The sequence below is a fragment of the Oncorhynchus gorbuscha genome, linkage group LG15 (genome assembly GCF_021184085.1).
Source record: "Oncorhynchus gorbuscha isolate QuinsamMale2020 ecotype Even-year linkage group LG15, OgorEven_v1.0, whole genome shotgun sequence".
In the NCBI taxonomy this organism is placed as follows: domain Eukaryota; kingdom Metazoa; phylum Chordata; class Actinopteri; order Salmoniformes; family Salmonidae; genus Oncorhynchus; species Oncorhynchus gorbuscha.
The window spans coordinates 63,975,690-63,999,465 of NC_060187.1; the positions used below are offsets into that span (position 1 = coordinate 63,975,690).

General features: G+C 41.7%; 2 protein-coding genes across 3 annotated transcripts; one reads left to right on the forward strand and one right to left on the reverse strand.

Moving 5' to 3' along the window:
- Positions 1–1,752: 1,752 nt before the first annotated feature.
- On the reverse strand, positions 1,753–9,216 carry LOC123996341 (C-type lectin domain family 12 member B-like). The gene is made up of 7 exons (XM_046299713.1): positions 9,079–9,216; positions 4,160–4,234; positions 3,692–3,799; positions 3,303–3,605; positions 2,795–2,955; positions 2,358–2,479; positions 1,753–2,254 (listed from the first exon to the last, which is right to left on the reverse strand). Exons 1-7 carry the CDS (start codon positions 9,140–9,142, stop codon positions 2,113–2,115), a joined length of 975 nt encoding a protein of 324 aa, XP_046155669.1. The 5' UTR covers positions 9,143–9,216; the 3' UTR covers positions 1,753–2,112.
- Positions 9,217–10,359: 1,143 nt separating this feature from the next.
- On the forward strand, positions 10,360–21,314 carry LOC123997738 (nestin-like). Of its 2 annotated transcripts, none has more exons than XM_046302248.1 (5): positions 10,360–11,386; positions 12,278–12,402; positions 13,946–14,019; positions 14,682–18,557; positions 18,712–21,314. In XM_046302248.1, exons 1-5 carry the CDS (start codon positions 10,571–10,573, stop codon positions 20,274–20,276), a joined length of 6,456 nt encoding a protein of 2,151 aa, XP_046158204.1. In that variant the 5' UTR covers positions 10,360–10,570; the 3' UTR covers positions 20,277–21,314. The 2 variants fall into 2 exon arrangements, with proteins under 2 accessions (XP_046158204.1, XP_046158205.1); XM_046302249.1 differs by having other exon boundaries at positions 14,682–18,467.
- The last annotated feature ends 2,462 nt before the right edge of the window (positions 21,315–23,776 follow it).

Consider the following 23,776-nt stretch of genomic DNA (forward strand, 5'->3'; position numbering starts at 1 on the left):
AATAGATATTAAGTCATTTCCCATATGAATGCAGTAGATCTTCAGTACACTATTGAGGTTGAATGGAAGCGGGGTTGCTACAGTACAATATGGACGTGGGGCTGTTGCAATGTTGAATACAGTCACCAGAGGGTAGTACTGAGGTCAAAATGGATCTGAGAAAATAGCTACGCCATTTGTTTATTCCAAATAAACATGGACACTACTATGCTCATATCTAGCAACCTTTTATCTGATGTGGCATTGTTTAAAACATCCATGTTGAGAATATTAACAATACAGGACCACCGTACAAGAAGCGGTATATAAACACCAGTTGATGCACACAAAATTCTTTCTAATATCCATTCCACTATGAAGTAGATTGTTGACAGGAAACAAAGCATCCTTTTTTCATGGTTTTGCAATAATGTCAGATTCAAATATACTGTGTTTCATATGGTGGTTTCATGTGTCTGAGATGAAGTGAACATTGGAGCTCTGACCACAACCTTCTAAATGCCTGACCTATTTGCCTCTCCAACAATCTTAGGCAAGTCCTCATCAATCTTGTTCCATTTGATTTATTTTTTAGAGGTATGGACTCATGTTACCTGTCCTCTACTGTCTGCTTGTCCTCTTCACATTTTTTGTTTTGACCTTTTATTTTAGGTTCCTCCTCCACGGTTCTCCCTTCATCTCTCTCTCCTCTATTGCTGCATCCAATTTCTTTTTCGGAGGAGAGTCCACCGGAGTTTCTGATTGGTTGGTTTCTCTACGTTAGAACACACTATCTCCGCTGAATCCTCTTGGTTCTTGGATGACTTCTTATTTTTGATATTCGTGTCTGAGTCAGTCACTTGGAGAAATTCATGATTTGATTGACATTACTGTTTTGTAGAAGACCGTCTCTGCATATACATTTGCAATTATTTAATTAAATATGGACACAATGGTTTTTAGTTTATCTGATAAAGATTGAGACTATTTTGTGTAAAAGATTTAGTAATCTTATCAAATTCATCTTATTGGATAATTGATGGGCTGAATAAAGGATTGGAGCCCGTCTTTTGCTCAATGAGCTTTCCTTACTACTCTCTGATGTGACACATTTGCATGATGCTTAAAGAGGAATCCATTTTGGACTTAAATGAATGATATGTACCCATGGACTCTTAAAGAATATAACTTATAAATGCCTCATGAGCTTCGTTCAACTGTGATTCTCCATCAGAACCAAAAATATAAGCTTGTTTTCCTCCAATGTTTGTCATCAAAATACATGTAAACAAACACTGCATAGCCTCATAGCATTGTTAAAACTATCATTTTGATATCATGGATGGTCAGGCATTGCATCCATGGCTCCTTCTATGAATTTGACAGCGGTAACATTTCTCCAGCCCCATCCCTCAGCCTTTTGTTTTTGTTTTTTTACCAAAACAGGGGCGGGATGTACTTTGTTACGGTTTCAACTCCTGATTGCTGCTTTAAATACAGATTTAATCAAGTGCCTAAAGCTACTGATTTAGAAGTATTGTATAGTTTATAAAACAGTGATTTCATTAAAAACTTTAAACTTCCACTCCATGTATTAAACTTGTACTTCATATGCTAAGTAAGATCTTTCAAAATCGAAAGAAGACAATCTTGGAAGACAAGTCCTGCTTTGCTTTGTAAACTGAATATGATATGATTTCTGATCTATGAAAAGGCCAAAACAAATGTTATTCTAAAACACTACGAACATAATACAGTAAGACAATAGAAGAACATACATTTATTGTCAAAGTGAAATGATTGACATTAAAGAAAATATGCCTGATTTATATGAAAGGTCAAAACGGAACATTATTTTAAAAAACTTCTCTATAGCTACATTACGACAGATCCTCGATTCAAAAACATACAAACAGAAACAGATTGGGGTCAATTCAAATTGAAGTCAGCTAATGAAGGTTTTCCATTGTAAATGAAAATCACTTCCTGAATTGAGTGAATTTGAATTGACCACAACAGACAGTTGCAGGGGTCCTTAAATCAGAATAAAACTCAATGTAATTCTCAAGTGGAGATGCAATAATATATGAGTTCAGTATGTGAGAATACCTCTTGAGAGAGTGTCCCTGCAATTTAATCTGACCATAGTAAGGCTCTACTCTCACAGATCCAACGGTTCTGCATGCTACATGATTCAGCATTCCAATTAGCCAAAGGCGCATTATTTGGGACAGTTAACACGCAATTACCCCCCCCAGTTTGTCTCTTCCAAAACCTGTGAAAAGAGAACACCGCCATGAATGAAAAGAAATGACTGAGTCAAATAATGATTTAACAATGTGTCTTTGTTGTATTTACATTGCATGAAAGGTCCTTACCCATCAGTCTGGTGACTTCCATTAACCCAGAGCCATTGGTTGACATTAGCTATGTCAGTCAAACCGATCCAGTATCCATGATGAATATCAAAGTAGTATTGAGTGTGGTTATGAATGAATTCCTGAATGTGAAATGAATAAAACCACAAGTAAAAACATTTTTTATATGGTAATCCACAGTTTCAGGAGAGAGTGTCTAAACGTTACGAATAAATGTATCTAATCAGGTCCAAATGAGCGAGAATAACAAAAGGCATAACAGGTAGCAGCAGTATAATGACCTTTGAGCTTTTGTTTTTCAGTAACAACTGGTTTACCTTGAGCTCATATCTACATGTCACACATTATAATATAGTTCCCATTTCACTTTTTGGAGATCCACTTTAAAAGTGAAATTCATCTGTCCCTCAAAACTCTAGTCTGTAGCATTGTCCCACCTGTTCCGTTTGACTTCCTATGACAAGCAGATCAGAATGATTTTTTTTGCAATTCTCTCTGCTTTGTTCCCAGGTCTTCCAGGGACTGGAATGGTATAAAATCTGGTAACAACTAGATTGGAACAACATCCAACCACTTCGACAAGGGTTACACTTTCTCTCTGCAACGATGAAGAATTACAGGTAATAATTATTAGTTGGTAATTGTACTACATACGTATTATCAATATTACAGAGTAAGATAGAAAGTGTAAAGTTTGTCTTTAGTGTACACTAAGGGTGTCAAACTCATTCCGTGGAGGGCAGAGTGTCTTCAGGTTTTAGTTTTGTCCTTCTATTAAGACCTAGACAACCAGGTGAGGGGAGTTCCTTACTAATTAGTTACCTTAAATCATCAATCAAGTACAAGGGTGGAGCGAAAACCCGCAGACACTTGGCACTCCGTGGGATGAGTTTGACACGTGGTGTACACTATGACGAAAACAAGGCCAACAGGAAGGGGGCTTACCTCCTACATCATCCTTTGGTGAACAATATTGATTGACTGGAAAATTTTCAAACTGATATATGTACCTAAGATTCCAGTTCAGTCTATCCCTCTCTCTTGACAATGCTTCTTTCTCAGCCGCTAAACGTTGGTTTGCAGTGCTTACTTTGCTATAATCACACTGCAAAATGTGATTGGCTGTACTCAGATTGCTGTTGAGGTTCGTAAGGTCCTGATTGGCCGCCAGTAGGAATGCACGCACATCTGTTAGTTGCTCCAGTTCCCTCACCAACTTTGTGTTGTGCTCTGACAGGGCAGTGCTGACTATGGAGAGAGAAGGACATGTTTACTCTATGATGTCATCCTGCACCACTCCACAATCCATATTATGTTATGATCCACATACTCACAGTACACATAGAGGCCTATAATGGCTGAAACCAAGAGGACACAAAGAACACCCAAACACACCGCCACTCCTCGAAAGGGTTGAGAGTGGAGAGCAGGCCTCTCATCCACTAGGAATAGCAAAAATAAGATTCATGTTATTATAGCCAAATTGTTAGCATGTTAGCAGTGTATACATTTAATGGTAAGCGTTATTCCATAATTTGATGAAATCTAATAATTGAACAGTAAATGGTGGATAATTTGAGGAAATCTATCTACATTTAGCTTTTTTCTTTGTTGCTATTTCTTATTTTATTCAAGCGGATAAGGTACTCCCACAGGCAGAGACATAATTCCTCTATGCCAAATTGCCGTTCAGACGATGTTAAAGCGAAACATTTTTTAATTGTTGAGGCAACCCGGATATCTAGAGAGACTAATTGCACAATAACGCAGATCTTCCGCAGTTCGGTATCTCTCAAATGTACCTGCTGTGGCAGGATTCCGTTGAGTGACCGCACTTCCCTTAACTTCAGCATATACTGTTTCTTCCTCTTTTTTCTCTGTGGGGAAGAGAAAGGGGACACATACATATTCAATAATATTAACCCATTTCTTCCTACATTTTCCCAGACATGCCCCATACCCTAATATTGAAACAATCAAGTACTGATACATCCATATCCTACGCTTAGATGTTACTATTTGTTACTCATAGACCCCAGTTTCTTTGTCAAAACTCCTCGTCCCTGTTGCTTTCCTATTCTTCAAAGTAGCCACCCTTTGCCTTGATGACAGTTTTGCACACTCTTGGCATTCTCTCAACCAGCTTCATGAGGTAGTCATCTGGGCCCAGATTCACAAAGTCATCTTAACAATAAATGTATTATTAACTTAAAGAAAGTTAAGCAAAGTTGCTATTCCTCAAAAAGGTTATTGGAAATGTTATTGCACTATTTCTTATGTTTCTCCTTAAGCAAAAAGTTTACAAGAAATTAGATTCTTGAAAATAAAGTTATTGGATTTGTTCTTAATTCCATGATAGATAAACCCTTGTCTTAAACTCTGGGCAGTGAGAGAATAAGCAATTGAACATGTTTAATCCACTCAAACGTCAAATTAAAGTTTCAGTATAGATTATTTTAAACCAAAGTACATATTTTAGAACAGTCATCTCAGTAGGAAATATGCTAACATGATTGCCATTGCTAGCTAGATAGCTTGCTAAATTGGTTGCCTAGCACCAGACATCAGACCAAACATAAGAAGATTCGTAAGAAGATATATGAGGAGTTTGAAAATCATTAAAGGGAAATGGAAACACTATGATTAAGAATGCCATCTAACTGTAATTGTAAATCACCATATTGGCATTGTTGCGTCACTGGCAGGAGAGAGTATTTTGGAATTCCCCAAAATGCCTGAATTTACAGAGTAGCTCCAAGTCTGAGAATGAGTTTATTACAGAGAATGACATAATTGTTAGTTAGGGAGCCAATAAACCTACTGAAGCCGTTCATGTTTGAGCCGATCGTTGCCCCAGATCAAAGAGTTTGTTCTCGTAGCAGTAACAACACAGATATGCCTCCTGAAACACCTCAGCTAGAGGGCAAACACAAACTGGTGTGAGTGGGGATGCTGCCAGGTAATGGCTAGAGTAGGAGTGTGTGTGTTGTAGAAAGATGGTAGCGATACAGCACAATATCCCAGCGGATGGTGGCTGTATTATGCAGTCAGAAGTTCACCCTATCGGCACAAGGGAGAATTGGACGAGGTGTATGGCGTCTCATCCCTGTGTGTGCCATTTCCACCAAAACACCATGCCCGAACCGCACATGCACAAATTGATTTGGTCCCACACACCAAACGCAATCACAACACGCAGGTTGAAATATCTAAACAAACTCTGAACCAATTATGTTAATTTGGGGGCAGGTTGAAAAGCATGAAACATTTTTGGCAATTTAGCTAGCTAGCTTGCAGTTGCTAGTTGTGTTGTGACAAGGTAGGGGTGGTATACAGAAGATAGCCCAATTTCGTAAAAGACCAGAAGTCCATATTATGGCAAGAATAGCTCAAATAGGCAAAGAGAAACGACAGTCTATCAAGAGCCAGAATTCATTAGCATTACCAGACTCAGAAATCAGCATTTAACTGCACCTCAGATTGCAGCCCAAATAAAATGCTTCACAGAGTTCAAGTAACAGACACATCTCAACATCAACTGTCAAATTGCTGCAAAGAAACCACTCCTAAAGGACATCAATAAGAAGAAGAGACTTGCTTGGCCCCCAAAAAATAGCAATGGACATTAGACTGATGGAAATCTGTCCTTTGGTCAGATTAGTCAAAATTTTAGATTTTTGGTTCCAACCGCCGTAGCTTTGTGAGAGACAGAGTAGGTGAATAAATGATCTCCGCATGTGTGGTTCCCATCGTGAAGTATCAAATCAAATCAAATAAAAATCAAATCAAATCAAATTTTATTTGTCACATACACATGGTTAGCAGATGTTAATGTGAGTGTAGCGAAATGCTTGTGCTTCTAGTTCCGACAATGCAGTGATAACCAACAAGTAATCTAACTAACAATTCCAAAACTACTGTCTTATACACAGTGTAAGGGGATAAAGAATATGTACATAAGGATATATGAATAAGTGATGGTACAGAGCAGCATACAGTAGATGGTATCGAGTACAGTATATACATATGAGATAAGTATGTAGACAAAGTAAAAAAAGTGGCATAGTTAAAGTGGCTAGTGATACATGTATTACATAAGGATGCAGTAGATGATGTAGAGTACAGTATATACGTATGCATATGAGATTAATAATGTAGGGTAAGTACATTATATAAGGTAGCATTGTTTAAAGTGGCTAGTGATATATGGAGGAGATGTGATGGTATGGGGGTGCTTTGCTGGTGACACTGTCTGTGACTTATTTAGAATTCAAGGCACAATTAACAAGCATGTCTATCACAGCATTCTGCAGCGATACGCCATCCCATATGGTTTGCGCTTAGTGGGACAATAATACATTTTTCAATAGGACAATGACACAAAACACACCTCCAGGCTGTGTAAGGACTATTTCACCAAGGAGAGTGAAGGAGTGCTGCATCAGATGACCTGGCCTCCACAATCACCCGACCTCAACCCAATTGAGATGGTTTGGGGACCTCAGAGTGAAGGAAAAGCAGCTAACAAGTGCTCAGCATATGTGGGAACTCCTTCAATACTGTTGGAAAAGCATTCCTCATGGTACACCTGTTAATTGAAATGGATTCCAGGTGACTACCTCATGAAGCTGGTTGAGAGAATGACAAGAGTGTGCAAAGCTGTCATCAAGGCAAAGGGTGGCTACTTTGAATAATATTAGGTATAAAATATATTTGGATTTGTTTAACACTTTTTGTGGTTACTATGTGATTCCATGTGTTATTTCATAGTTTTGATGTCTTCACTATTATGCTGCAATGTAGAAAATAGTTTTTTTTAAAATAATTGAATGAGTATGTGTGTCCAAACTTTTGACCGGTACTGTATTTTATAAATTAGAGACACTGTGTATGTGGATTAATTAATTTACCTCAAGTACATGGATTCAATGTATTGAAAATTAAGGCACATGTGCTACATGACCAAAAGTGTGTGGACACATCTCATTCCAAAGTCGTGGGCATTAATAATGGAGTTGCTCCCACTTTTGCTGTATTAACAGTCTCCACTCTTCTGGGAAGGTTTTAAACTAGATGTTGGAACACTGCTGCGGGAACTTCCATTCAGCCACAAGAGCATTAGTGAGGTTGGGCATTGATGTTGGGCGATTAGGCCTGGCTCTCAGTCGGCGTCCCAGTTCATTCCAAAGGTGTTCGATGAGTTGAGGTCAGGGCTCTATGCAGGCCAGTCAAGTTCTTCCACACCGATCTCGACAAACCATTTCTGTATGGACCTTGCTTTGTGCATGGGGGCATTGTCGTGCTAAATCAGGAAAGGACCTTCCCTAAAAGGTTGCCACAAAGTTGAAAGAACAGAATCGTCTAAAATGTCATTGTATGCCGTAGTGTTAAGATTTCCCTCCACTGGAACTAAGGTGCCTAATCCGAACCATGAAAAACGTCCCCAGACCATTATTCCTCCTCCACCAAACTTTACAGTTGGCACTATGCATTGGGGCAGGTAGCGTTCTCCTGGCATCCGCCAAACCCAGAATCGTCCATCGGACCGCCAGATGGGGAAGCATGATTCATCACTCCAGAGAACGAGTTTCCACTGCTCAAGAGTCCAATAGCAGTGAGCATTACACCACTGCAGCCTACGCGTGGCATTGCACATGGTGATCTTAGGCTTGTGTGCGCTGCTCGGCCATGGAAACCCATTTCATGAAGCTCCCGACGAACAGTTCTTGTGCTGATGTTGCTTCCAGAGGCAATTTGGAACTCGGTAGTGAGTGTTGCAACCGAGAACAGGCAATATTTACACGGTATGCACTTCATCACTAGGTGGTTCCGTTCTGTGAGCTTGTGTGGCCTACCACTTCACGGCTGAGCTGTTGTTGCTCCTCATTGTTTCCACTTCACAATAACAGGACTTAATTGACCGGGGCAGCTCTAGCAGGACAGAAATTTGACAAACTGACTTGTTGGTAAGGTGGCATCCTATGACGGTACCACGTTGAAAGTCACTGAGCTCTTCAGTAAGTACATTCTACTGCCAATGTTTGTTTATGGAGATTGCATAACTGTGTGCTCAATTTTATACACCCGTCAGCAACAGGTGTGGCTGAAATAGCCGAATCCACTAATTTGAACAAGTGTCCACATACCTTGGTATATATAGTGTTTGTAAACTAGACCGTTTAAAAAATATATTTATATGGAAAATATATTTTTATTTCAACCAGGTATTTGTTTTTTAAATCTGTTGAGTACAGACCTCTGGTGCCAAGTTTGTCTGTAAAAGTACATCATTGGGAAATATGCTTGTGGTCTTCTGACCATTTCTGAGAAATCAAATGAAACTTCTCTAAATGATATGATAATATATAATATTTGAAACATTGATTATAAATACAGCTTTAACTTCTCTAGAGCCTGTAAAGTACAACAAATATATTCTTGCTATTGTGACATATTCTTGCCATGAGATGACATGGGTTAAGAATGTAATTTGTACTTGATTAAAACATAACGGCAGAGTAGAAAAACATGAACATGACTCAGCATACTGTAGCAGCCATATCTGGCTCACTTGATTTATGGGCCCTTTACTTGGAATATTCACAAACAACTGTGATTGTTATAGTCTTCAGTCTGGAATTGACATTTTTTGAAACTGAACGAAATTAAATAAAAGTGAGTGACATTGATGAAGAGATGAGAAAGAAAGGCCAAGACTCACCTTCCAGCAAAGAAATTATGGGATTCTTGAAAACCACTGTAGAATAATGCAGCTCTTCTGACATCCTTTAGTTGTCAACAGTGTGTTTCTTAGAGATACAAGTACAGAGAAACCTTACCCAGTATTGATCTACACGAGTGGCGATGGCTCCAATTAGGACCTGTATTAGTACTTCTGCTTAGACTCTGGTTTGCATTACTCATGTCAGACAACAATTTCACCTGACTGAGAAGAGGAAGTCGTGTTGACGTGCCATTGTCAATACACCTGTACTCAATATGAAAAACTGTACGGAAACAATAGGCAGACAACTGTGCATGGAAAACAGAAATACTTTTGTGCATAGTGTATCTCATTCTATGCTCACTTGTTTTAGCATGAGGACACCTCTGAAGATCCTCCTGTCAGTGGTTGCTTGAGAAGTTTGAGAAGTTTGAGAAGTTGGCCAATTCACATTGTGGTTGACTGGATTACAAGTCCAAGGGAATACCCTGGCTTGCTAAGACTTCAGAACATGTTGTAATGTGTTTCTCATTTGTCTTTAATTCATTTCCCATATGTCTGCAATAGATCTTCAGGACACTATTAAGCCAGAGGGGTTGGGTTAAATGCGGAAGACACATTTCAGTTGTTGGCATTCAGATGCACAATTGATTAAGTACCCCCCTTTCCCAACCATAAGATCAAGTTTGAATGGAAGTGGACTTGATACTGTATGGACGTGGGGCTGCTGCAATGTTGAAATACTGTCACCAGAGGGTAGTAGTGAGGTCAAAATGGACATCACTATTATTTTATCAAAAAACTATCCAATTAGATTGATTTGGCCTATAGTTTCTAAACATGTGTGACAATCAGAGTTGTCTTAGTCCAACTACAAATGTTTCCTCTAGGCTTCCTGTCAAGTCTCTTCATTTACAGTGCCGTATTAGAGTATTGTATTCGTGCTATGCCATTTAGCCTTACATATTACATTCAGTAGTCTAACAATTACACACAATATGTTTTTTTTTATCAGAAAAAGAAATGGTCTAAAGAAATACATCATTTCATAAATTATAACTGAATATGTACTTGTAGAGAGATAACAGAAATCATTCAATCAAAATGTGAATTTCTCCCAGTGAATAAGAAAAAGACATTCCCAGCAGAGCTAGAGTTAACCCTCAAATGACATCACCGCTCACTCCCACCTCCCTCTCTTCCCTCCTCTCCATCCCTCCTCCCCGTTCTTCCCCTCTGCCCTGCCCCTGCATTAATTCCAGTATGAAAGGAGAGTGTCTCACCAGCGGTCACACTCCAGTAGGCAAGCAGCCTCACAGCACATTCTGACCATCACACACAGGCTTGGAGAGAGAGGGAGAGAGCGAGAGAGACCGAATCAGCACCTCACACACATTGCCAGAACCTGCTCGCTCCAGGGTGAGGAATTCTTTACTTAAAGAAATTTGAATTACTCAACCAGCATTACTATCTGTCCTCTCTCTCTGACATGGAGCTCCACCGCCTCCGACACCACCACAGCCACCGGACTGACGACAAGCTCCAGATGCTGAACCTCAACCAACGCCTGGAGACCTACCTGGGCCGAGTGAGGCTGCTGGAGGAGGAGAACAAGCTACTATGCCAGGAGATCCAGGCCCTGAGGGGCAGCGGCCAGGGGGGGCGGATGGGCCTGGAGGACAAGCTGAGCCTGGCCAGGCAAGAGGTAGAGGAAGTCTGGAGGGAGAAGGATCGGGTGGAGCTGGAGCTAGGGAGCCTGGGTGAAGAGCTCTACGTCCTGGGGCTGCAGAGACAGTGGGAGGCGGACGCCCATGGGGAGGTGAAGAAGAAGCTGGCAGACAGCAGGAAGCAGATGGAGGAGGAGAGGAGGGCTCAGATCTGGTTAGGAGAGAAGGTGAGCCAGCTAGAGAAACAAATCCAGTTCCAGATAAAAACCCACCAGGAAGATGTTGCCGGCTTCCAGGCTACACTAATCCATGTCAGACCTGCACTGCCACCCCCTCCACCCCAAACGGGCACCCAGCTGCCCAGCCTCCAGGAGCTGGGTGAGGAGTACTCCCAGATGGCTGTCAGGGCGTGGCATGAGGCGGCCATGGTGTTTCAGGGCCAGGTGGACAGCCTGGACGAGTCTCTAAACCAGGCCAGAACCCGGTTGGCCCAGGTGGGCCAAGAGAAGAATGAGAGCCAACTGAAACTTCATGCCCTGGAGAATGAGCTGCAATCAGCCCAGGATAGAAGGCAGTGTCTGGAGAGGAGTGTGGCCAAACAGAGAGACATGCAGAGGCAAGAGATACAAAACCTGCAGGTAAGAACAGTTAAAGTAGCCGACCCTGGTCTTTGGGTGTGGGCGTATTTATGGGTGTGGGTTTATTCATGTCAATATCGCATAACTTTGTTAACAGTGTCATTTGCCAATTCAATCATAAAACAGTGTCAATTAGATTATTTAAAACTCCTGTTCACCTGAACCTGAACTGAGCCATATAAGTGAGATTCCTAACCATACTATTAAATTCCATATCGAGTTATGCTTTAATAATCATGCATTGTTTAAAACATCTTGAGTGTGTTGTCTGAATGTGACTGCTGTCTGGGATATAGGACCTTCAAATGATTTCAGTCCAAAGACAAATTACAATGTGCTTCGTTGTGTATCTTGCCAGTTAATTTAGACAGCTAAAGCTGCTTCCAGTTGAGCAAACCAGGGTAAAACAGTGTTTCAAATGTCAGTCATAGCAGAACGTTTTTCAAATGGACATGGCCCAAAATAAAAACAGGAACAATATGGTAATTTTAGGAAAACGAGGTGTTTTTGTCCAAATGAGTCTGACGATATCTATGACGTAGAAACATACCAACGCAGTATCTCTGAGAAGGCTTATATTGTGCTCCCTTTCATTTGAAATGCTAATGAAATGTTTGGACAGAAACAGCATGTTGGACTCGGCCTAGGCTGGGGCTCTGGGAATTAGTTCCAGGTCATTATTTGTCCAGAAAGGTCAAAAATCCACACTGGGGCCCAACCATTAGATGCAGGGAACACAACATTGAACATTCTATGTTCTATGCTGGTCATAAGCTCTTGCCATGGGACCAGGAACCATAATCAGGTGCCTTCAATACCTGTTCATGTGCTATGGTTGGATAACATCAATGCCATTTCCAATCAATTCTCTTCCCTTTTCCTGTTCCACAGGCCCATCTGGACGTGTTGGAGATGGAGAAGGGGGCGCTGGGAAATCAGATTGACACTCTCCTGACAGAAAGTAGGGGTCTGCTGCAGCTGAAGATGTCTCTGGGCATGGAGGTGGCCACATACAGGTACGGTACATGTCACAGTACATATATCAGAAGCTACAGTACCTCTTTCATCATATCTTTAGCACAAAACTATAGACATTTTGGGCCAAATGCTAAAGGGTAACTAGTAAATCATGCATTGATGTCAATTGGAGCTTTACTTGTACACAATGATCTCAAGTTGGACATCAGTCTTTACTAACTTGTTTATCTTCACAACCACTGATCGGATAGACCATGACAGATGAAAGTATGTTGATGGCCATCCATCCAGTTATTTTACTTATCAACTGTAGAGGGAAAGGAGACATGGGGAGGAAGCCATGAAAGACTATTGGCACACAGCCAAAGGTGATGAGAGGTAGTGTCATTTTTTTCATGTAAGAGAGACGTGGGAATTTTCAAATAAAAGTGTCACCTCGAGTTGGTTTGAACTCTGATGCAGGCGGCAACGGCTGAAAAAGCGACACCAAGCCCACGCATGTTTGACGTCTGCAAAAGAGCTTGTCGATCAGAATATGAAAATAGTTATTTTCCAAACATGTTCTTTTTCTTTGTACTTTTCTACCGATTTGTGAGAAAGCCGTTATTATTAGTCCCCATGTCCATGCTGATTTAGATGTCTAGTTTATCACATTCAAAGATGGCTTTTCAACTGGACTGAGCCCCATCACCCCTCCCCCTGTGAGAATGTGGAACAATATGTAGATGCCCAAGGCCTGTTGTCCAATAGGGCTCAGCCGTCTGGCCCAAAAGGTCATCCCCTTGAAAAGGCCAGTCTCAGCTGTCTTGAGCAGGGTAACTTTATATGGGCCTCTATAGTGGCGCCTTTATCTTTCCCTTGGTCTCTTCCCCCTCCATAGTGACCCCAAGGTTTCAGCAGGGGATGACCAACGTATGAGCTATGGGAGTCTAGAGGAACAGGAATAAGAGGCAGGGGGAGAAGCAGACAGCAGGTCTCAAAAGAGATTTCGTAAATGCATCAAATTCATATTATCGGCACCTATACAGTACATCCCAACGCGCAATAGAACACATTGAGCAACACTTGGAATGTGATTCTGGGATCATATTGGGATATACATGTGCACCAGTTTCTAAGTATTGTTTCATTAGAGATGCTGGTTTGAATGTGTGTTGGAATGGGCATGGTCCACATCTGAGAATACAAATGGTATTAGTTCTGCTTGGGCTCATCAGAATGTCAGGGCGTGCATGCCTGTATTTTAGGCTGTGAGTATGTGAGAGGGGGAATTGATGGCAGTGGTATGCACAGCAGATGGCTCGTCAAATGACAATGTCGTCCCCACATTTCCATAACAACAGATCTCATGTTGGCAACAAAGGCCCTCCCACTTCACTCCTCTCACCCCACCCTATGACACATCATTTCAGAATACCCCCTAGTGTGGCCAAAGTACACATTATTTTGGTTATTCGTCACATTAGTATTCAAGCTGCTTCTAACCAGGACATAAGATTTTCTAGATAGTGTTGCAAACAAAATGTTACATCACTTTCCCTTTATGAATCCTTCTCTCGTTTGTCTGTTATTTTCCCTCAGAGCTTTACTGGACAATGAAAGTCTGAAGGGGGATTTCTCTTCAACAAATCAGCTAAGGAGCACCTACATCTCTGGTAAATGATCACTTCATACAGGAATCTGCCAGCTAGATCAGTGACTGTGTTGTAGTACAACATGATATTGATAGGTGTCAAAGCCAACACCTCCATGACATGTACTCCTGTTGCTGTATAATTGTACTGTAAACCAAAAGGAATCTTCCTCATACTTAAGGTGGGCGAGTCCTGACTCTGTACTGTACAGTGTATATATTCACATTAGACCAAAACGAGTGGGGGATGGTGTGGGTTGGTTAGGGGGCTGAGCTAGACGCTTTGTGCTCTGTAACGCAAGCTACCTAGTCCCCAAAGGTCATTGAGCCATATGGCTTTGCTTTCCGGTAATTCAGACTGGAGGGGAAGGAAGTCATGATCAATATCTCTCCATTACTGTCTAACCTCTGTTCAGGAGACCATGTCTCCTAATATTGCCTTTGGGATGGGGTTTCGAGATCTCTGTCAACCTAAGATAAAACTGAAGACATTTTGGAATAGACAGAGATTGCTTTTTGTCTTACAATCAAAGCATTGGTGAATGTTTCCTGGTATTGTTAAGATTACTGTCAGTGTCATTTCAACCTTATTGATGTCTATCTACAATAGTCCCTGGCCTGTGGCCTACCCAGTACCATTATGTATGGTCTACCTATTCAATAATCTTCCTATGTAATTCACAGATGGAGTGCCCAGCTCCCGAGGGGTTAAGCAAAGCTTCCAGACACAGCTGGCTACCAGTCACATGATCAGGCCCATCTCTACCATCCATAGAGCAAGCCCACGATCCAATGTGACATTGATGTCCACATCACCAATCTGGACTCAAAATCGGGTAACTCTGAATGAAACACCTGAGAGTTGTCGAAAGACAGGAGAGCATATCGACTTTGGCGTAGGGTCCAACCACCAGGTAAGTTGTTCAACGCCTTTCCCCAAAGTACCACAGGACGGAATTTCAGCCCACCCCTTCAGTCCCCAAGATGTCCATAAAGAAGTCAACTATGCTGAGCCTCTCTCACCTCCCACTGAAGAGGCAGGTGCTGATGTTGTATCTTGGCTTGGATCTGACCACAAGGAACAATCCATGTGGGATTTGGAAAAGGAGGAAGAGGATCAGAACATAGTCAGAACCTGGTTTGCTGAAGAGAAACCCGTTCTGGAATCTGCCATGAGTCACCGGGTCGAGACCAGCTTCAGTATGCCAACTGTGTTCAGCACTGATGCTCAAGAGCTCTACAGCCCTTCAGTGAGCTATGAGAGAGCAGGTTCGGTGACAGGGGCACATTCTGCTTTCTCAGCGAATGATGATAATGATGTACCTTTTGAAATGTCTTTTGAAAAAGAGGAACCTCTACTAGATCTGCCTTATGGTCCCATGAATGCATCGGAGGAAAGAGATCTTGAAACAGCAAAGAAAGATGCTGAATGGGTGGGAAATGAAGGCTTGGAATCTGAAACTGCATCAGTGCTAGAACAAGCATTTGAGACCTTCACAAGCAGTCAAGCTTTTGAGTATGGGGCGGGGAAAAGTTACAACAAGCCAATAGAGTTCAACCAAGAGGACAATATGTCATATGAATCCACTCAAGCCTCCCACGGTTCAGAAGAGGCATTTCGCCATGTTAAAAGACTGGAGGAAGATGTTATTCATCCCCCAAAAGAGGATGAAAATGATATGTCTAACAAACATGAGGAGCAATTGGAAGATGAATTGCACCCCTATGGGTATGGTAAGGAGGATCGTGAAAGATTGGGAGGATTCATTAAGGAAAATGATATGACAGAAAGAATCGATAAGTTCAACCAAGAGGAGATGATCTCATATGAATCTGCTCAAGCTTCTCACTGGTCAGAAGAGGTATTTCACCATGTTGAAAGAGTGGAGGAAGGTGACATACATTTCACAAAAGTGGATGATGAAAATGATATGTCTAACAAACGTGAGGAACAACATGCACTGAACCCCAATGGGGAGGTAAAGGATGCATGGGATAGAGTGGGAGGGTACAATGAAGAGAATGGAATTGGAGAAAGAATGTATGATTGGAAAGAAGCAAAGTATCATGTGAAAGAGGAAGAGATGTGGAATAACAGAGAAACCAAACCCAATCGGTCTGATCAAGAGTATATACCTTCAAATGAAGAGAAACTAAAGCAATTCGAGCAAGAGCAAATACCTTCAGGCGGAGAGAAACTGAATCAATCTGAGCAAAGGTATATCAATTCAAATGGAGAGAAACTGAATCAATCTGAGCAAAGGTATATCAATTCAAATGGAGAGAAACTGAATCAATCTGAGCAAGAGCAAATACCTTCAGGCGGAGAGAAACTGAATCAATCTGAGCAAAGGTATATCAATTCAAACGGAGAGAAACTGAATCAATCTGAGCAAGAGCATATACCTTCAGGCGGAGAGAAACTGAATCAATCTGAGCAAGAGCAAATACCTTCAGGCGGAGAGAAACTGAATCAATCTGAGCAAGAGCATATACCTTCAGGCGGAGAGAAACTGAATCAATCTGAGCAAGAGCAAATACCTTCAGGCGGAGAGAAACTGAATCAATCTGAGCAAGAGCAAATACCTTCAGGCGGAGAGAAACTGAATCAATCTGAGCAAGAGCAAATACCTTCAGGCGGAGAGAAACTGAATCAATCTGAGCAAGAGCAAATACCTTCAGGCGGACAGAAACTGAATCAATCTGAGCAAGAGCATATACCTTCAGGCGGAGAGAAACTGAATCAATCTGAGCAAGAGCAAATACCTTCAGGCGGAGAGAAACTGAATCAATCTGAGCAAGAGCAAATACCTTCAGGCGGAGAGAAACTGAATCAATCTGAGCAAGAGCATATACCTTCAGGCGGAGAGAAACTGAATCAATCTGAGCAAGAGCAAATACCTTCAGGAGGAGAGAAACTGAATCAATCTGAGCAAGAGCAAATACCTTCAGGCGGAGAGAAACTGAATCAATCTGAGCAAGAGCATATACCTTCAGGCGGAGAGAAACTGAATCAATCTGAGCAAGAGCAAATACCTTCATGCGGAGAGAAACTGAATCAATCTGAGCAAAGGTATATCAATTCAAACGGAGAGAAACTGAATCAATCTGAGCAAGAGCATATACCTTCAGGCGGAGAGAAACTGAATCAATCTGAGCAAGAGCATATACCTTCAGGCGGAGAGAAACTGAATCAATCTGAGCAAGAGCAAATACCTTCAGGAGGAGAGAAACTGAATCAATCTGAGCAAGAGCATATACCTTCAGGCGGAGAGAAACTGAATCAATCTGAGCAAGAGCAAATACCTTCAGGAGGAGAGAAACTGAATCAATCTGAGCAAGAGCAAATACCTTCAGGAGGAGAGAAACTGAATCAATCTGAGCAAGAGCAAATACCTTCAGGAGGAGAGAAACTGAACATATCCGACAATGACAAAGAGGATCATGATGAGGCAAACTACTGTCAAAATAATTCTGTTTCATGTAGGGCTGAGCTAGAAGGCGACAGCTATGCTCAGGACAACACACTAGCCGACACACACCCCTTGATCCGTTACAAGAGTGACGAGACTGATGTCAACACTCAGGCTTCACACATGGGCGAGAGTGACTCCAGTGATGGTGAAGAGGACAGGGAGGTTTGCCAGACAGGAACAGACACCTGGGGCGAAGGCAAGTCCAAACAGTTTGACACCATGGAGGATCTGTGTGAAGAGTCAGAAGGGGATGTCATAGATCAGGAACGTAACATGGGCTCCACTCACCAAGAGGACATGGATGCTAGCCAAACAAAGGAGCATGCTACACAGGAGAACGATGAGGAGAATGCTGTAGATCAGTTGATTCAGGAGGCGGAAGAGGAGCAATCCTATGAGGAACTTACAGAACCTGGAGAGTACTCCATGGTGTGCTCTGATGAGGACTATAATGAAGAAAGAATTGATAGATTGGTGGAGCAAGAGCTTGAGAACTTATCTATATCCAGTTACAGTGAACACTTTACTGGGCAGATGATTGAGAGTGAGTCAGTACTGAGTCTTCAAATTGAGTCTCACACTGAACTTAACCAGACACAAGACATATTATACAGTGAGGAGGTAGAGCAGATACACTCAGAGAGACTGAATCAATCTGAACAAGAGTATATACCCTCAGGCGGAGAGAAACGGAATCTAAATGCACAAGAACACATACCCTCAGATGGAGAGAATCTGAATCAATCTGAACAAGAGTATATACCCTCAGGCGGAGAGAAACTGAATCTATATGTGCAAGAAAACATACCCTCAGATGGAGAGAAACTGAATCAATCTGAGCCAGAGTATATAATTTCAGGCGGAGAGAAACTGAATCAATCCGAGACAGAGGATATAACTTCAGGCGGAGAGACACTGGATATATGTGAGCAAGAACATATATCCTCAGACAGAGAGAAAATGAATCAATCCGAGCAAGAAAATATACCTTTAGGCGGAGAGACACTGGATATATGTGAGCAAGAACATATATCCTCAGACAGAGAGAAAATGAATCAATCTGAACAAGAGGATATAACTTCAGGCGGAGAGACACTGGATATATGTGAGCAAGAACATATATCCTCAGACAGAGAGAAAATGAATCAATCTGAACAAGAGGATATAACAGGCGGAGAAAATATACCCCTCAGACAGAGAGAAAATGAATCAATCCGAGCAAGAAAATATACCTTTAGGCGGAGAAAAACTGAATCAATCCGAGCCAGAGTATATAATTTCAGGCGGAGAGAAACTGAGTCAATCTGAACAAGAGAATATACCTTCAGGTGGAGAGAAAATGAATCAATCCGATCCCGAGTATATACCTTCATGTGCAGAGAAACTAAATCAGTCTGAGCAAGAGTGTATACCTTCAGGTGCAGAGAAACTGAATCAGTCTGAGCAAGAGTGTATACCTTCAGGTGCAGAGAAACAGAATCAGTCTGAGCAAGAGTGTATACCTCCAGGTGCAGAGAAACAGAATCAGTCTGAGCAAGAGCGTATACCTTCAGGTGGAGAGAAACTGAATCAGTCTGAGCAAGAGCGTATACCTTCAGGTGGAGAGAAACTGAATCAGTCTGAGCAAGAGTGTATACCTCCAGGTGCAGAGAAACTGAATCAGTCTGAGCAAGAGCGTATACCTTCAGGTGGAGAGAAACTGAATCAGTCTGAGCAAGAGTGTATACCTTCAGGTGGAGAGAAACTGAATCAGTCTGAGCAAGAGCGTATACCTTCAGGTGGAGAGAAACTGAATCAGTCTGAGCAAGAGCGTATACCTCCAGGTGCAGAGAAACAGAATCAGTCTGAGCAAGAGTGTATTTCCTCAGAGGTTATGTATTCGGTGCACTCTAGGATTCTAATGACACCTGAACACACATCTGTTAGAGAAGGTTCAGTAGAAATATCCAAAGCAGAATATTTGGCTCAAGGTAAGGTATTCAGTGGGGGACTGGGAACTGAAGCTGTACCAGACAAAATAGAAGGACAGGATGACCAGAACCTTTATATGTCGACTCATGCAGACTTCACTGAAAGCCATTCTATCTACAGCAGTTTAAACAGCAGGCCTGAGAGTCAAACTGACATGAACAACTTGGATATAGAAGAGTCCAACAGCACAGATGATGAGTCGCCAAATGCAAGCCAGTATTTGCAACCTGTCACCAAAGCAAATCTAACTGCAGATCAGGAAGACTTGTTAGATGTGGCAGTCTCTCACTATGAGGATTGCAATACTCTTATTAAACATTCTGCAGAAGAGGTCACTAGCTATCAGGCAAGTAATGAATGTCTTCAGACAGATGAATGGGAAGTCTTAGAAAGTCCAAACAAACACCTGGAATCTGGAGATCCTTTTGCAGGTCACAAGAGAGACTCCGAGAGATCATCCAAAACTGACAGCGAAGGCCGGGACCTCCACAGCTTCCTCAGCTCTGGTGTACAAAACAACTTCTGGGGTTCCAATCTGGAGACAGGAGCCCCCTATCAACCGGATGAGCCATATGACCATGTGACCGATCTACCCAATCAGAACCTAGCCTTGGCTAACAACCTATCTTGGGTGGATTTGGAGAATCCACAGGCAACTAATTGGAACACAAAGATGGACAGTGACACACCTAAAGCTTCCACCCTTGAAGAAGAGGACAAACAGATGCCCTCACAGGTGAAGCAGCTTGTTTGTAAAGATGTGGTAGAGGGTGTGAATGTTACTTCTGAAGGTTCTGAAGATGGAGACTCCTGGTCATCTGGGGAAGAATAGGAACAATTTCAGCATGGTTTCTATAAAGGAGTAAAGTATAAGTAACAAGTGTTACTGAGAGTGTAAAACTATTTACATTTTACAGGCTTTGAATTTGAGCATTGATTCACATAGGTCCTCACAGTGGAAAGTAAATGAAACGATAATTTCATCCAAACATGAATGTACTATGTCACAGAATGTCATGACAATTCAGTGCTCTCCGGGATCCTTCGGATGTCCCTGCCCTAAACCCTAACTATCACCATAATCCTTACCTACACCATTTCAAATGTCAACTTCAATGGGGTAGGGACGTCCCAAGGATGCGAGATAGCACAGACCGTCAAATATTTATGCTGTTTTCAAAAACCAAAAAGTTGTGCTTTGGTGCACACCCTGCTGGCACTAACCACCAGTGTACCTACTCCATTTCAAGACATTGAGGGCCATTTTTTGTAAGTTTTACAAATTGATGTTTGAATAGAATTTGTTTATTTTGCCTCCCCCCTTTGAAGAACAAATTAAAAACCAAAGAAAGGACATTTGAAAGTCAAAGCATTCCAAACTGCCATTAATTGATAGTTGATTTGATTGCACTGATTGAAGGAAATCAATCAGAGCAAAAGTCAGAACCAAGGTATTTCACTGCACAAGACCTGGGAGCTTGTTTTCTCTAGCAGCAACATTTTTTAAAAACATCTTAAGTCCATTTGATAAGGACTCCAGCTGTGCCTTCAGAAGGTATTCATACCCCCTTGACTTACTCCATTGAATAGTGCTATTTATGATTGTCATTTGATATTTCAACTCACACACTACAAGCAGCAAATCAAATCAAATTGTATTAGTCACATGCGCTGAATACAACAGGTGTAGACCCTACAGTGAAATGCTTACTTACGAGCCCCTAACGACAGTGCCTGTTTAAAACAATACAGATAAGAATAAGAGATAAAAGTAACAAGTAATTAAAGAAGAGCAGTAAAAAATAACAATATATACAGAGGAGTGCCGGTACAGAGTCAATGTGCAGGGGCACCGGTTAGTTGAGGTAGTATGTACATGTAGGTAGAGTTATTAAAGTGATTATGCATAGATGACAACAGAGAGTGGCAGTGGTGTGGATGGGGGGGGGGGGTGTGAATAGTCTGGGTAGCCATTTGTCTAGATGTTCAGCAGTGCATGGTTTGAAATCCCAGAAGAACAGTTTGCCTTCATTTTATTAAAGCGTTTCACAACACAGTGTCACAACGTATAACTAACATACAATGAAACAACATGGTACCATATTAGTTATGCTTTGTTCACGATTACAGCAAAAATAAACGTGTGTTGTTCTTTGGCCAGTGTTCTTTCTGTAGAAATGCACGCAAAAAAAAAAACATACCTGGAAAAATAAAACAAATTGACAAATATGTTTATACATTTTATTTTTTGCTTAAGAACTGTGTAGGACTTATTTCACGATGCACGTTTGATATTACTCGACATTGAAATATTTACAAAAAGCTTTTGAAAAAGTAAGGGAGAAAAACAGAAATATAAACAAATAAACACACCACGGTCCATTGTTTGTGGTCAATTTAACGTTTATTTAACTAAACAAGTCAGTTAAGAAACTGTCAGTTATTTTACAAGGACGGTCTATTATCCAGGGTATGTGTCTCTTCTGATAGAGGAAAGACCAGCGCACAACGGGTTCTGAGAATAATTATCCAGTGTCTGTTGAAATCTGGATGAAGCTCAGAGGAAAGTATACCTTTAGACCAGGCCAAGAAAACAGCTGGCTTCTCCCTCAGCATCGATCTGTTTCCTCTGTGTATTACATTAAAGTGAGTGAGACCCGGGGGCGGTGTGGGAGGTGAGATTTGGCACCATCCCAGCTTTACTGACCTCAAAGCAGGACCTCAAAGCCACACTGGGCCCTCCATAACAAACAACCATCCCATGGGAAGACCGAGGGATAAAATGGGCAACAAGGAACAATGGATGACCTCCCCTCACCACCTCCTCTTCCCGCCTCACGGCCTTCTTTCCCCCTTTTTTTGTCATTCATTAGTCAGTCTTCAGAACAATGTTGGCTATTTTAGCTGCCGGTTGCCTGCTCACAGCCCAAGTCTGTGCAATGACTGATTGAATAAAGGGGGAAACCACAGCCATTCAGAGAGTGAAAGGCTGGGTGCTGGAATGGCATTACGGCAGCTGTCTGGCATGCTCTTATTCTCTAATGTCTATGGCTCCCAGTCAGCCTTATAACTAGCTATGGCAATACAACTTTACATATTCCATTCAGGGAATAAGAATAAACTAACTAGGTTATATAGGCACAAGATGATCTACAGTATATGAAATAACAATACTTATAGAAAGAGATGTTGTGGATGGACAAGCTATGTCTATCCCAGGAACACATGCCTAGTGCTATTAATAGAAGAATAGTTTCCTGACAAACAGCCAGGATGACCATATCTGATGCAAGAGGCTGAAAGTGCTTGGTCACTATGTCCGGCTGCGACCAGAGGCGCCATTTCAGCTGGGCCATTCTGGCTAACCTGGGGGGATGGGCTCAGCTGCAGGGCTGGTGAGTGTATGTGGATTTGACACAGGAGGGATGTAAAACTATACCAGATCTCTACAGGGAGTGTGTTTGCTCTCTTTCGACAACCATCTGTCATCCATTATTCCCATTCTGTTGATTTACTTCATGTGACGGAAGACCTGTAAAATCAGACGGAGGAAGGGGTGGCTCCTTAGCTGGCCTTCCTTTTCTCTGTTCTAAAGTTTCAACTGGCCCACCCCTTGAAAACAATGGGCTATAAGGAAAAGAAATGTTATACGTGCCATGTTGTAAACAGAATAGAAAGATATATTCAATCAGTGCAACCTGATGCATATACAGTATGTACTCGTTCTGTTAGACTCAAATAATTGTATGAATACATCACTAAGGACAAGTGCCACTTACCAAGGACAAACGACAAAGCACTTTAGACAGAGCTGCATCTGACAGGGTTTGGCTCCAGCTGCTATCTCACAACCACATCAGCTGCTCCAAAGAATGTGTGAATCATTCTCACAGAAAAAGGTCCCCTTATGATGAGATAAGGTCATGTCTGGCAATCAGCAACTGGGTAACAGAAATAATCACACACGTCCAGCCAATGACCTTGATTGCAATAGTGGAGCCACACCCTGGCTCATCGCTGGCCACGTGACACACACACACACAACGTAGCTTGCTCTCCGTAAATAGTGATAAAAGGATGATATACAAGTAGGTTGGTGTTTATTGTCATGAGTCTTGTCCTGGAGGCAGAACTGAGTGATTTCCCCTTAGGCCAGCTGCAAAGTCAAAATTGGCTAAATTGTAATAATTAATGAAAACAACAATGATATTTTTGGTATTCATTTAGGGTTAGGCATTAGGGTTAGCAGTGTGGTTAAGGTTAGGTTTCAAATCATATTGAATTACTTTGTATTACACTCTGCAGAGCTGCCTCCAGAATAAGATTCATGAC

Excerpts from the sequence above, each read along its gene's own strand:
- LOC123997738 (XM_046302248.1), top strand. The coding sequence starts at position 10,571 with ATGGAGCTCCACCGCCTCCGACACCACCACAGCCACCGGACTGACGAC. Across the intron at positions 12,403-13,945 it reads ATGGAGGTGGCCACATACAG|AGCTTTACTGGACAATGAAA; the intron begins GTACGGTACATG and ends ATTTTCCCTCAG. Across the intron at positions 14,020-14,681 it reads AAGGAGCACCTACATCTCTG|ATGGAGTGCCCAGCTCCCGA; the intron begins GTAAATGATCAC and ends TGTAATTCACAG.
- LOC123996341 (XM_046299713.1), bottom strand. The coding sequence starts at position 9,142 with ATGTCAGAAGAGCTGCATTATTCTACAGTGGTTTTCAAGAATCCCATA. Across the intron at positions 3,606-3,691 it reads TATAGGCCTCTATGTGTACT|TCAGCACTGCCCTGTCAGAG; the intron begins GTGAGTATGTGG and ends CTCTCTCCATAG. Across the intron at positions 2,956-3,302 it reads ACCAAAGGATGATGTAGGAG|AGAGAAAGTGTAACCCTTGT; the intron begins GTAAGCCCCCTT and ends TCATCGTTGCAG.